The following is a 15,321-nucleotide window of genomic DNA, read 5'->3' as shown; positions in this document are numbered from 1 at the left end:
CAGACTCTTTCAATCCATTTAACCTCTTTGTCCCTTCAAACCTTTATATATTATTTTTTGGAAGTTCAAATAACGAAGTGTCCTTGCCGTGTCTTTCTCACTTGCAGATTAAATGTCGGCGGAAAGCTTCTGAGCAACCACTTGAAAGAGATCATTTCCTACAGGTATTGAAAACGTCATCAATTAGGCAGAAGTATATTTATTTAATTATCGATTTCAAGAATGGCAAGTTGCATCTGTGTATTTAGTGTTTTTGCGGATCATGTATTTTGCGAAGAAGAGTTCGTACAATGCAAGGTTGTCATGCAAGATGAGCTGTGATTTTATAACCCTGGTAATGTTTGTTGTTAAATGTAATTTTGATTGAGTAAATCTTGCTGGGATGTTAACTTTGTCTGAGGATCTCAGGTTGGTTGTTATTATGGTTCCCATAGGGAGGCATTAAATGTTTAGTTTTTCCGTTGTCCTGCTTTGTGAAGAATAATCTTCCTTTAAAAAAAAGTAATTAATTGATTTAAAAAATTGTTTAATTATTAGAATATTTCAAATTTTCAACTATTTGTTTTTCAAATTTTAAATATTTTTACAATTTAATAAAAAAATTTTTTTTCCAATTGTTTAATTTAATTTGTCGATTCGTTTTTCAATTTATTCATGGCATCATGTTTAGGACACATAGATGTCAATAAAAATGTTTTCACAGCTGGGATGGTTCACCTAATCGTGCTGTGTTGCAATTTACTCAGTTCCACATGTAGCACTGTCACATGACTCGGTATACATGCATGGCAATTTGTGCATGCAGTGTACAGTATACACGTGCAAATTCCGAATATTCCCTCCTGTTTATCTGTCTGTCTGTTTGCTTGTCTGTGAGCAGGATAACTCAAAAAGTTATGGACAGATTCCGACATAACTTAGTGGACATATTGGGTGTGTGACAAGAACTAAGCGATTCGATTTTGATGAAGATCCAGATGCAAAAATTTTTAAGTGATTCTTCACCATTGAAAAATAAGGCTAAAAACAGTATGAATGATCGTTTTAAGGCCATTTTCCCCGCTAGAGCGGGGGTTAGCCTTGCGGGTCCCATGACAATCATGGTTCCCTGTTTCAGGCAATGTTTTTATGGCCGGATGACCTTCCTGACACCAACCCTTAGTGGCCTCTCACGATGCGCAGGGATACGGTGTACCTATTTGTATATAGTACAATATCTCAAAGTTATGAACGAGTTATGAGAACTTGGTGGATGAGTTGGGTATATGACAATAACAAGCCAATTAGATTTTGCTGAAGATCATGATGTAGATCCGGCCTAACAGTGGGATAAAAACATACTGTTCTACCGCTACCGAGTTCATTCCAGTTTTAAGTCTTTGCTATGATTCAGCCGTGGTTGTAATCAAACCGCCGACCTCTCGGATTCATAGCTTTTGCACGACGCCGCTGTTATTGTCAAACTGAAAAAATATAAAAGGAAGGAAAGGCTTTTTGCCTTCCCACAGTTATTGTATTCATTGCCTTGAAACTGATCCATTGTTCCATTTTAATCCAGGCAACTTCACGTCATGGATGAGACGTACGTCATCAATCAGGTGAAGGAAGATGTGTGTTACGTGTCACAGCAGTTCTACAAAGACATGAAAGATGCTCAGTGAGTATTTTCTAACATTTTACCCTTTTCTCTTGTGTGTTGAATCACTTCCCTGAGCCGGTCCTTTCTGGACCCACCCTTCAATCCTTCAAAAGTGCGGCCCATGTCCACCTTTGTCGCATCCATGTGCGCACACACGCACATTCTCTCCATACCCACTTCTCTTCTCTCCATAACCTGTCTCTGTATATTCATCGTCTGTCTGTTTCCTTCAGCCCTATCATCTGGTTGTCAAGTTTACACCTGTCATTTCAGCTTTTCCATGAACCTCGTTACCTTTTTACAAAAAAGAGAAGACATAGTTTTGAACACAACTTATCTCGAGCCTACGATATAGTCTGGCATCCTGCCTTATTCTCCAAACTGCCTGCCTATGGAATCGAAAGCCAACTCCACTTTTGAATTACTGCCTTCCTCCACTCTCATGACCAACGTGTAGCACTCAACGGAACCCTTTCTTCTCCTCTCTCTGTCAAGGCTGGAGCACCCCAAGGCAGTGTTCTCAGGCCCATCTTGTTCCTAATCTTCATCAATGATCTCTCTGACTCTGGAAAATCCTCAATCTATTTGATGACTCTACTCTCTGCCATGAAATCTCTCATCCTTCTGACAGACAAGTAGCAGCCTCTTCCCTCTCCTCAGAGGATTTCCTCTGATTCCCTCTGGATGTCATCCTCAGACTTTGACAAAATGAAAATCTGGTCAAACATTTGGAATACGTCTTTCAATCCTGAGAGATCCCACAACTCACTCACTCTCTCTCTCTCTCCAAAAGGACCGTACTGCAAATCGTCCATCTACTTTCTCAACAACCCTCTCAGAGGTTCGGTCATTCAAACTCTTGGGTCTCGCTCTCAGCCATGATCTCTCTTGGGCAAGTCACATTGCAAAGTTGGCCTCCAAAGCCAGACGTTGACTGGGCACCTTCCGTCGAGCAAAGTCCTTCCTTGGCACACCTCAGCTTATATCCACCTACAAGGCTTTCATCTGCAGCTCGATGAAGTACTGCTTTCGGCTCTGGGCTGGCTCGCTGCCTTACATCATCGTGCACAGCTTGTTGCCATGGAAACAAAGGCTTTCAAAATCTCGCACAATGAAGCTGTGTCTATGGGCCTATCACTTCGGTATCGCCGTCATGTTGGTGGTCTCTGTGTCTTCTTCCCCCCTCATTTCCGGTCTTGCACCCTCTGCCCTCTCCATGTTCTGTCTCCTTCCTCTCTCCCCTCATGTATCTGCAGGACGCACGTGATCCACCAGCAACCCCCTCCTCATGAAACGGTCTAAATCCAGAACCACTGCTCACCTCCATTCATTTATTCCTCTTTTTTTCTTGCCTGTGGAACAAAGTTTCACACTCTCTTCCATCTCATTCTTCTCTCCAGGTCTTCAAGACAGCTTTTCACCTCCATCTCAAGTCATACCCCATCCAAAATCATGATCTTTTCTACACCCATTAAATCACACCCCACCCCTCCCCAAACCTTCTCCCTCCACCCTGCTGTTGGCGTTTTCCCCTTTCTCCAGCTGTTCCCTGTGCTATATCCTGTCCTGATCTGTTCTGCGTCCTCCACGAGTCTAGACCTTGTAAAAATTAAAACTTAGTGTGTGGGCCTATTGATGTGGACCCACTGTTTATTGAGGTTCTGTCCTGAAAAGTATAAATTCCCACTGAAGATTGGCAAAGCCCAACTGATTATCCAGACATTGAGAAAACCCCTCATTCAATTGCAATTCGTTGACAATTCTTACCTTTGGCCTACACAAACCTTTTGCCTCAAAATGCCTGTGACGCCAATTAATTATGATACTTTTCATTGTCGCTTTTTTGACATTTTTTTCCCCGGTGTGTACCCCGGTTTAGAATAGGTACACCGTATCCCTGCGCATCGTAAGAGGCCACTAAGGGTTGGCGCCAGGAAGGGCATCCGGCCATACAAACATTGCCTCAAACAGGGAACCATGATTGTCATGGGGCCCGCAAGGCTAACCCCTGCTCTAGCGGGGAAAATGGCCTTAAAACGATCATTCATTCATTCATTCATTTATTCATTCATTGTCGCTTTTGGCCTTTTTCACGCTGAAAACAAAATCTATGGGGAAGACATAGTGATTGTGGATATAACACTTCTGAATATATCTTGGGCCTAATAGAGCAGCAAAATACTGGAGGTATGATGCATTTTTTTCAGAGGTGAAGTGGAGTCAGGCCACCTGTCCAGCCAATTGGTGTAAGGCAGTCGTAAGATGGTCCGCCCACCAATTTACTAAGCCACACATACATACGCAGTCCATCCCTCCAATCAAAAACCACAGTTTGGGTATTTAGATATAGATTGTAGTTTTCCATTCTATGGCTATTGGAATTTGTCTCAACTGCACAGGAAGTCAACATAATTTTAATGGTTGCTGCTGAAACACTGGGGGTTGGGGAAGGGAGGAGGGGGTGATTTAGCCTTGTTTGCTGTGATATCGATGTATAAATTGCTGTGGTATCAAATCTAGGGAGCATAGTGAGAGACGTCTGACACCTGACGGTGACGAATTGCTCCAATTTCCGGTTAATTGTTAACGAGGCTTCATTGATAATTGAGAATGTTCATTTTATTCTATAGAATAATCTAAGAATATCCTGATAAGACGAAATTTATGTTGGGATTTATGATAACCAGCACGAGCATTCTTTTGAGCTGACACAGGGATCTTTGGCACCTTCACCCACCCGTAGGCTTAAAGGAGAGGAGAACACTATTTTAACGGATTACGTGTTGCCAGATTTCAGTGCAATAAGAAAGGGCTATTGCAAGGTAAGGAAAAGGAGAAATAATTTAAACATCTTGTTCCGTTGACTGTTGTTGTTCTTGTTTTGTGATCCTCTGCATATATAATACATTTCAGGAACGCAAAGACATGATATGGAGTGGAAAATATCCGAGTGGAGAACAAGTACTACGTCTTTCAAACGAGCGATTTGCAGTTCCTGAGATCATGTTCCATCCGTCAGACATTGGGATTCAGGAAATGGGGATTCCTGAAGCCATTCGATGTGCCGTGGAGTCGCTCACGCCAGGTTGGAACCGGTTTAGCCCAAGCTAACTCTCATGCATCCTTCTTATTGCGGTACTTCTAGTGAAGCGTCCTTTATCTTCATTCCGGACAATAAAATGGTTACCCATTCATCACCCTTGCTTGATGAGCACTAGCAGACCTGCGGAACATCTGTGCAATGTAAAATGTGATTTCTAGTCCTCAGCTCTCCCTCCCCGCCCCCACCTTCACAAACAAAGCCCAAGTTATTGACCCCCGCCCCCCCCCCCCCCTCACAAACTCCCAACCCCTCAACTTTCCCCTCCCCAAATCCACGGCCTCACCCTCCCCCTCCCAACCCTAAGGTGGCAATCCCGTCCCCGCTCCAAGCCTTCAAACCCCTCCTGCCCACACCCCCGACCACAACTCCCCAACTTTAATACCCCCCCCCCCCTCCCCCAAGTGACCTCCACTCATTTCATTGCTCTTTTTCCTGCCTGTAAAACCACCTCCCACACTCTCTTCAATCTCATTCTTCCTTCTAGGTCTTCAAGCACCATCTCAAGTCATCCCTCCTCCAAAACCATGACATTTTCTGCACAAGTTAAACCACCACCACCCCTCCCTTGCATTCTCCCCAACCCCTCATCATTATCTGCATCCCCTTGTTGTCCGTCTCCATCGACTTTCTCGCTCTGCCATGCTGTTGGCATTTCCCCTTCTTTTTCTCTGGCGTCCTCATCTGATCTGTGTCCCAGCTCTTCCACGAACCGTGTGTGTGTGTGTGTGTGTGTGTGTGTGTGTGTGTGTGTGTGTGTGTGTGTGTGTGTGTGTGTGTGTGTGTGTGTGTGTGTGTGTGTGTGTGTGTGTGTGTGTGTGTGTGTGTGTGTGTGTGTGTGTGTGTGTGTGTGTGTGTGTGTGTGTGTGTGTGTGTGTGTGTGTGTGAACAAACAAAATATATATATATATATATTGTCGTATGACTCCCCATTGGTTAATACCGGGAAAGTCACGGATAGCCAATAGCGAGCTTTTAACTCCGAAGGCGATGCCCAAATGTGGATTTTATATACGCGGGGAAAGAAAGGGGAAGAGGAAGCTGAAGCTTTTACCTGAGCGATCCCTCTGGGCAGTCTTCAACCTGCGGAAAATAACTCGCACGAAAACGGATTTAAAATGTACAGAAAATAACGAAAGGATTTATTAAATAAAATACCAGTAACAAGAAAAACGTGACGGCAAAACTAAATTCCTAAATAGAGCGCTCCCTCACCAGACTTAGAAACACAGACACAGGGGAATATAAACTGGATAAAATACGTGTGGGTTATCGTGGCACTTAGCTCAACTCGCTGCCTCACCCAGGCCCCAGCACGCAGTCTTGACGCGGCTCCGGCGTTGGTGGAAAACCGCTCGTCGTTTGGCGCGCGCGCACAAAGTCAGGCCTCCGTTCTTCTCGCACGCCAAAGGAAGGTTTTCAGTTCGAGTGTCGAAGGCCAGGGGTGAGCGAGAGGCAGGAACGTTGAGAGACAAGAGGAAGATGCGCGAGGCGAGGAAGGGCAAAATGTAGGCGTGAAGGGCAAAAAGCAAGAGTCCAGGGTCAGAGAGCAAAAGAGCTCGAGGAAAGCAAGAGCAAGAAAGCAAGGGGGAAAATGTCGGTCCTAGAGTTCTTTTAACATCGGGTCGTGACGTCATCAGCGCTTCTCCACCGATAAGCGCGCCGCTTCTTGCTCGCCTCTGACGTCATCGGTGGTCTTTGCCAATCGGCGCTCGGCTTCCTCCTCGGCCTTCCTTCCTCCAATCAGCGGGTAGCTTCTTCCTTCGCCCTGGCCAATCACGAGTCCCTTCTTACCCCGGCCTTTCTGTTGGTCAACTCCCGCCCAATAGCGAATCGCTTTTGCTCCGCCCTGACCAATCACGGCTCCTCGGGGCGTGTCTTCGGCCTGCCTGTCTTCCGTGGCGATGTAGCTGGTGCGTCCCAAATGGCTGTGCTCAGAACTGGCTTCTGGTTGGTTTTATGGCTATTATTCAGTGCAATTAATGGCATTTCCTCACTGGTGTCTATTGCGGTGCCATAAAGGACAAAGGATAGATCACATAGGGTAAGACTTACAAGGGATAATGTCTTCTTATGCCCTAAGCTAGTTAACATGCCCCGCCCCCTCATGACGGGGACGAAGATACACCTTACTCCGACATTCGGCTAAACAGAACTTATTACAGGTGATGGTTCTTACCCGACATCTGGAGCACCTACCTATACGAATGTACCTGACTCGACATATCACTACCACCACAAACATAAGAATATATCGTGATGATGGATGTTTTCTTACACAATGTCACAAGATTACCGAAAGTCATTTGGGGGGAAATAGTCCGAAACAACAGAAAGGACCAGCAGAACCTCCAGTAAAAGCCCTGCTTGAGACAATGCCACTTAGTTATTAGGGTGGTGTATAGACAGACCGCTGCCTCGATCGTTGAGGTCTCTCATCATTCATGAGGATCGTTGATCATCATGAGGGTCGTTGAGGCCTCGATCGTTGAGGCTCATTGCACCCATCATCTCAACATCCTTTTAACTATTGCTTTGGTTGTTTTACATCGAAGGGAAAACTTGTCGGGAGGACATGGTGGCTGGGAATATGCCAGCTCTGAAGATGTTTTTGGCTTCGAGTAACATCAACATGGCCCCGTATGATTTTTTTTAGCCTCGTCGCAGACGCTGGTCATAGAGTGCGCTCTGCTGTTGTTGTTCTTCTTGTTCTTCTTCTTCTTCTTGTTCTTGCAGAGAAGACAAAACCTCAAAGCTCCACCCATTCTGGGAACCATAGCTCCACCCATTCTGGGAGAGGCTTCATATAAACAAATATCCACCATTTTATTAACTCGCATAGCTTTGAGGCCTGTTTTGTAGGCCCGTGGTGTCTTCCTCTCTCACACAGTTTTATTTCAAATCAAATTCGATATATCATTTCATTTTTCACAGTCGCTAACATAGTTTTCGACTCGGTTGGAAAAAAAACGGGAAGAAAATCCGATGAAAGTTGCCCTTTATAGAACGAAATGAATTCTCAAAGGCCTGTAACTTCAAGTCCATTGAGATATTTTTTTTTTAAATCGCGGCATGCTCAGTCATACACCGCCCGAAATAACAGACGGGAAAATGCCGAGATATATTAAAAATTCGTCCATTTGATGACAATCGTCACGATGAAATATTTAATTTATACGTCGTCACAATAATGTGGAGAGAGGAGCATAGCTTCGTTCACGTGTCGCCACACACGGGAAATTGCCGAGATTTTTTTTTTTTTAAATCGCGGCATGGTCAGTCATACACCGCCTGAAATAACAGACAGGAAAATGCCGAGATATATTAAAAATTCGTCGCCACACACGGGAAATTGCCGAGATATATTTTCACTTTGTACAAAAATAACATCAAGTAATCGAATCAATAGGAATGTCCTGTGCCTATAACATCGACGTTATAGGCACAGTTGCATCTAGGCATTGTGTAACATCGACGCGGCTTTTGTTTTAATTAAAACTTTTTGTACTTGTTTTTTTTCATCAAGTTGAAATTGTGGTCGAGTCGGGCAAACTGTCCAACCAATGGGTGTAAGGGAACATTACACACACACGACACTTTTTATCGTATAGACAGATTGGAATCTTCACTGTCAGGCTCACATCGAGTCAGCCAACCTTTTGTACACATTACGACACGGCACCTGTCTGCCTCTCTGTAAACTGGACATTTTGCACGCAAAACTTTGCTAATGTACGACCATTAATTGTATACTGAAGACTTGTTAAATAAAAATAATAATTCTCGTGGAATTTCCAGTGGGAGTTCGGCTGTTTGATGCCGACCATGGCCGAGTCCGCACCGGCCAAACCCCATGGATTGGCAGCACGGAGTGTTGCGTTACCATAGTTACGTGATACACCAGCAGATCACAGGTCATGCGATCTGTCTCCTCGGTATAGACATTCCACCATGTTACCTGCAATACAAGAGTCGTATTAACTCTTGTTTTTGTGCTTTATCCGTCTAGATACAATACGGACAAACTCTGTCGATTAGTACCCTGCAGAAAATAAATAAATTATAACCTGAGTGCCTCCCCTTCTTCGAGCTATATATCTCAACTGTTTGGTGCATAACAACAGACTGGCCAACTTTTTTGTTATCGCACCTGTCTGCAAAGCAAAGCTCGCACCTCAGAGCCTCGTGACCTTCTGAGGTTCCCCGGATTGCTGCTTACCTGCTGTTGTTTCTCTAAAAGGTGGAGTTCACCTCCTGGCTTGTGTGACCTGTGTGTGACAGAGATGCAGCCACACATGTATCAGAACATGGTACTTACAGGCGGGGGTTCTCTGTTCGCCGGATACCGGGACCGCGTATTCGCAGACGTGCGCAGCCTTTCCCCGGACGAGTTCAGGGTGTCTGTCACGCTACCTGACAAGTGAGTGATCCAGTCTAACGTACTGCATTGAAGTATTGTTTTGTTTTTCGATTTCACTTTGTGCATACTTGGAGTTAAATGTGAATGAATAGCATAAGAGTTTCGCTGTGAAGAAGCTGTGTAGCTGTGAAGAAGAAGAAGAAGAAGAAGAAGAAGCTGTGAAGGGAAAACCTTTAACAGACCGACTGAATAAGTTTTAGGGAGTGGGGTTGAGGAGGGGTTCTTTTTAGGATCCAATTAAACTAAACATAATGCCATCTTTGATTGGACAGCACGTCCACACAAAATTGAAATGCACGGGCCCGACCTGCATGTGAATATTTTACCCGCGATGCCCTCACTTTTTCACTTTTTATTCGCTTTAAAATTCGTCTTTTTCCGCAAAACCGCTCGAGAGATTGACACAAAACTTTAAACGTAGGAGCACACCGACCCATGGAGGATTTTATTTTTGAACAAAGTTGCATAAACGATTGAACGTAGAATGCGGATATGGCTTGGCGTTGTTCAGGTACGATTCTCATTTCAGGTGCGAGAGGTCCCGGGTTCGAATCCCCGACGAGCCTCATGAAAAATTTTGGCCTTGTTCTTCAAAAAAGCGGGACACCGCGTAAACCAAGACTAAGCCGGCCCTTTCCATCTTTTTTCTTTCTCTCTAACTCTGTTGTGGCCCTGATTTTAAGGCGGAGGTACACCATCCTGGATCTGGGGGGGGGGGGGGGGGGGGGGGGTGGTATCTCTAGGTTGCTCCTGGGGGGTCGATCGGCTGTCTCCGTGCCGCGGGCTTGTTTGAGAGAACTGTCCGGGGTTGTACAACAACCTCCTTGTGCAAATCTGCATAAGCATGTATTAATATATAGATTGTTAATTACAATGAATGGGTGTAGGGGATTGTTATGAATCGTAAACCACACTGCAGGTAAAGCCACACAATATTGGAATTGTATGAATTGTGCTTGGTTTTGAACAAGTGCATCAGTGTCTGAGTATGGAGTAAGGCATCTATGTCAGGGTCACGGAGCAGTGAAAGGGTTGCCAAGCAATAACATTCCACAGAAGCATGAACGCCACAGGTCTCCAATCCTCCATTCTCGATCATTACTGTCATGTGGTGGATAACCTCTCGCACTTGAAGCGAGTATCGACCATGCTGAAGCCTTATATTCACGGATAGCCATACCATCACTGTTTTACACAGTACCAGGCCGCAGCACGTTCTCACCCGGAGGGGGTTTCACAAATCTCATGTGTGCAGTCAACAGAGAATGGCCATCTCACACACGTCACGGGCACAACCCAATTGCCATCTTCTGTGCGCAGAGCCAATGGCCACCGTCTGCTCCAAAGTGGCGAGCTGATTGTCGCCTCTTTGGTCGAAGCAGAATAGATCATTGCTGCTTCCCGTGCCAAATCAGCACGGACAACAGGCTGCCTTCTGCAACTAAGCAGGGCAGACCAAATTCCACCTTCCGTACCGAAGCAGCGTGAACACGACTGACTGCCATCCAGGCCGAAGTGGAACAATCCAATGACCACCAGAAAATGACACCAGAAAGGCCTGGCCCAATAAGTCCTGTTTCCATTTAGTACCTCCTGGTACAAAAACAAAAACAACTGGACGGGCCACCTTAACTTGGCCATTGTCCAATTTAGGCATTGACCGTCTCCTCACAGGCATTACTAAAGGCACCTTACCTGAGACACGTGCACTTAATACAGGGTATAATTTCTGAAAGCTACGCGAACATGCATGGGGTTTAAGTCCTCAATATAAACTACTGCCTCCTTTCCCATTAACATAACAATCCATTATCCTTCCTTCCCGAGCCTTCAGTGGAGTCGAATGCCTTCGTAATCGTTGGTATCTCTCAACAAGAGGCTAAATCACAGGGCCTTCTCCATTTAAGCACTTTGGGTGTTCATCCTGCCCTCTGCCCTTTCCAGCCTCTCTGGAAATCATTATGTAATGGCACATCCTTCTTACCTTACCGATGTACAAGCTTTCTGCTCACCTGCACCGCTTAATTTCACAAGTCGCGTTCATCGATTGCCTCCCTGTGCTCCTTCCTCAATTTATTTTCAAGATGGCAGCCGGTTGGTTGAGAGCATTCCAAACGTTTCAAACTCAGCTATGTTTTGCAGGTTGAGGAATATTACTGAATTGTTCCTTGTTCCTCTTGTAGGCCAATTACCCACGCATGGACGGGTGGCTCTATGCTATCACGAAGCCCCAGCTTCAGCAGCAAGCACCTCGTGACTCGCAGACAGTACGAAGAGCAGGGACAAGATGCCTGTGACAGCAAGTTTGACGTGTGATGGCCACCTTGTGCTGAGTCGTGGTCATCTCAACATCTGCTAATGACGGTTTCCATTGTATAGCATTTTGCTCAGCTTCGTGTAGTTTCCTTGTAATTGTTTATTTCTTAATTTTGTTTTACACTGCAGGTGTGTACCATTTGAGGCTTGCACGTTTTAAATGAAAGAAAGGGGGAGGGTGAACACACCAACAGCAGTGTAGACAGAAAAGACAGGAGGAGGAATAAATGATATGGAGGAAGAGGACATAGATGCAAATTCTTAATCATGGATGGGGAAACTTGGGAACAAACAAAAATGGAACCGAAATTTAAAAAAGATGGGAGTGGGGGGGGAAGGGAGGTTGCTCCACAAGAAACTGATTCTGTTTTTGCTCCCTCTCCCGAATACCACAGACTGAACCGTTTTTAATACCTGCATCGTGTCCTTCCTGAGCCCCGATGCCGGCTGTGCAGCTTTCGCTCCGGGCTTCTGTTGAGTGCGTGAATTTTTAGGTCGTACACAAGCGTCCCCATGATGGGTTGTACACAAGTGTTCCAACGATATGAAGATGTAATCATGCAAGTTGATTCGGAGAAGAAAAATGGTGGACTCCCGGGCGGGTGTGAGCGAAGACATTTCTCCGTGCTTGCAAACCAGTCCACCATCGTTTGCAGATTAGTGGTCGTCGATAACCTGCAAATTGTCAGTGGATGGATGAAGCAAGACACCGTCCTTTATCATTTCCTCTCGAAATCCTCGATATTCCATGAGTCTTGGCTAACCATAAAGGTAGTGAGGCCATGCGGGCTCTTTCCCGAGCAGGACCATGACTATTGACTCGTCATGTAAGGGCATTGCCATTGAGGTCAGCGAGCAATAAAAAAAATGATGGACGATCTCTGGAAAGTTCTGCAAGGAATGATCATTGTTGGAATTTTTCTTCAAAAATCGATTGTGGATTGAGCTCCTCACAGGCATCAGCTCCATCACAACCCCTTAACCCCCTTTCACAAATCCTACCCCTCAACCCCCTTTCCCCCCTCTCTCACACTTGAAGATGGGAGGGTTCACGAGATGGTTCTTCTGGAAGGAGAAGGTATCATTTGAGGCTTGTCAGAATTTTTTATTTATTTTTGTACACAGTCGAGGTTTGTGGAAGATCGAGTATACTGAACTGATCATGACCTAACAGTGGGGAGGGGGGGAGAGAAACCACCAAGAGTCGAATGGCAAGATCGAGGGAGACCTGGACAAACAATGGGTGTGGGAAGGAATGGGGGCAGGAGAGGGTACAGAAGGAAACTCTCAGAAGGGTAAACTGGAAATTTTAGAGGTGGAGGATGAGGTAGGTGTAGGGGGAGAGGGGGTGGGGGCTAACAAGGGTACAAAAAAAATCATGATTTTGGGTTGGGGGTGATCTGAGATGGTGGTGAACAGCTGTGTTAAACACCTGAAGGGAAGAACGAGATTGAAGAGGATGTGGAAGTTGGTTGCACAGGTGGCAAAAAAGAGGAACGGATGAGTGAAGGTGAGGAGTAATCCTGGATTTAGGTAGTTTCACCTGAAGGGGGTTGATGGTGGACCACTGCGTAAGACCTGCAGAAAGCTGGAGGAACAAAATGCTGAGGGTGCAAGACCAGAAAGGAGGCAGTGGAATGCCACTGACCTGCCTGCAATGGAGAAGTGATTGACCCACAGCTTTGGCTTCACCATGGGAGATTCCCATAACCAATGAAACATGAATACTGGTGTTGTCTAAAAACAAATTTATGATCAGATGAGAATATTTATATAACCCGAGTGTGCTGAATAGAAATCTCGGGCAAAGAAATATTGCCTTTTAGAAATAAAAGAACCTCCAATTCTGGTTTTCTGTGAAATCTCATTAAGGAAATGGTCTCTGATACAAAATCTCAAATGTCTTCACCCAGTTGCTTTTGTCGTTTGACATGTCACAGAAGAGTAAGATAGGCTATGAGCCAAGGGGGTTGGTCGGTACCATACAGATGGAGTAAGGCTCAGTGATTTTTAGCAAGATATATGTCCCTAGATATGAAAAAAAAGTGATAGCAGTGTATAACTCTCGGCCATCTCTGTGTTATCACCCGAAATATTATTATAGGCTATGAGCCAAGGGGGTTGGTCGGTACCATACAGATGGAGTAAGGCTCATTGTGATTTTTAGCAAGATATATGTCCCTAGATATGAAAAAAAAGTGATAGCAGTGTATAACTCTCGGCCATGTCTGTGTTATCACCCGAAATATTATTATACGCCCGCTTCGCTTCGCCAAAAAGTGATATTTGCTAAAATTGGAATAAATATGTTTTTAAGGACCACAGAGTGCCAATAATTTGCATACTGGATGCCAACTAATATAGTAATAGAAATATAGAACATTTGTGGGGGTTATTTATCAAAATATTGATATGACAAAAAAATATGTTAAATTTAGTGAAAAAGTGGTCTAAATCGCTTCGAGTTCAGAATTCACATTGTACATTTTTGTCAATATTTCAAAAATGAAAACTCCCAGAGTAACATTTGACCCCTCAAAATCTTCGCAAGGAACCACTGCATTGGAATATATCATTACTTTGTAATATGGTGGTTGTTTGGGGCACATATTTTGGCAAAGTTCAAAATATGTTCAACCATACCCCCTAATTTTGATGTTTTGGAACGAGACATAGCTTTTGAACATTTTAGGTTTATTCGTCTACTACTTTTGGTATCTGTGTAATTTTTGGTATTAGCTAGTATCCTAAAGTAGGTTTGTAACATCAGCTACATTATATTTCACAATGCATGCAAACTTGCTCCACACTCTAGGTTTATCATGATCTCTCGAACAAATACGATCTCGATCTCGGCACTCTGTGGTCCTTAAAAACATATTTATTCCAATTTTAGCAAATATCACATTTTTTGGCGAAGCGAAGCAGGCGTATAATAATATTTCGGGTGATAACAGAGATGGCCGAGAGTTATACACTATCACTTTTTTTTCATATCTAGGGACATAGATCTTGCTAAAAATCACAATGAGCCTTACTCCATCTGTATGGTACCGACCGGTCAATTTGGGGGGGGTCTGGCTCATAGCCTAATACCCATTTAGAAGAGATTGGCCCTCTTCCATCACAGAGCTAAAATGGGGAGATTTTGGGTCCGAAGGTACACTTCGTTCAAGCACAAGGCTGTGGGTGGCATCATCGGCTGATGGGATTGGCTGTGCTGTTAACGCAATTCCCTTTGCTGGTTCGGGCAGGAGTTTGTAATTTGCTCATAGTGCTGGCGATGATAGCTCACCTCTTCATAAATGACATGGGATGTCTAACGTCCAACGAATATGGCCAGATAAATTGATGGCCGGTTAGATTCTCCACTTCCACAGTAAAGAAAGGTGATGCTTTCAAAATGTACTCTATGGTGGAGCACATTCCATGAGGGGAAAACATTACACATGGAAGTTCAACTTCGGCGAGAAAATCTGACAAAGATTGAATGTCCCAAAATGGTAGAGGCACTCGGATTGATTAAAATGAATGTCATGGCAAGAGAAAAAGATGCAAGGCTCGTCAAAAATAAATAAAGACCGTGCAGAGCACAATCACTTGGAAAATCCACCCCTTCCCAAAATAAAATTTACCATGGTTACCTCAAATTGTCCATTTCATCAAGATTAAATTTGACAATCAATCAAAGATAGAGGCAATCAGATTAAATTTGGTGGCAGAAAATTTGTTTTAACTGGCAGAAAATTGATTTTAGAAGTTTGACCTTTTGACCTCAAAAAGTTGGTTTCCCAATTCAGTGATGAACCATGCAATTGCTGTTTATTTCCAAGTTAATAGAATGAA

At 44.3% G+C, this 15,321-nt stretch overlaps 1 protein-coding gene across 1 annotated transcript in view; it reads left to right on the top strand.

The window, feature by feature from the left end:
- Positions 1 to 13,324, top strand: part of ACTR6 (actin related protein 6) — a 29,103-nt gene extending 15,779 nt beyond the window's left edge. The window contains exons 6-11 of the mRNA XM_068110220.2: positions 108 to 164; positions 1,559 to 1,657; positions 4,383 to 4,461; positions 4,553 to 4,724; positions 9,021 to 9,159; positions 11,343 to 13,324. Coding sequence (XP_067966321.2) covers positions 108 to 164; positions 1,559 to 1,657; positions 4,383 to 4,461; positions 4,553 to 4,724; positions 9,021 to 9,159; positions 11,343 to 11,475 — 679 coding nt within the window. The 3' untranslated portion in view covers positions 11,476 to 13,324. The remainder of the gene's footprint in view (positions 1 to 107; positions 165 to 1,558; positions 1,658 to 4,382; positions 4,462 to 4,552; positions 4,725 to 9,020; positions 9,160 to 11,342) is intronic.
- Positions 13,325 to 15,321: the final 1,997 nt, after the last annotated feature.

This window comes from Myxine glutinosa, chromosome 1 (assembly GCF_964187855.1).
Source record: "Myxine glutinosa chromosome 1, kmMyxGlut1.1, whole genome shotgun sequence".
In the NCBI taxonomy this organism is placed as follows: domain Eukaryota; kingdom Metazoa; phylum Chordata; class Myxini; order Myxiniformes; family Myxinidae; genus Myxine; species Myxine glutinosa.
This window is presented reverse-complemented; position numbering and strand designations above follow the sequence as displayed.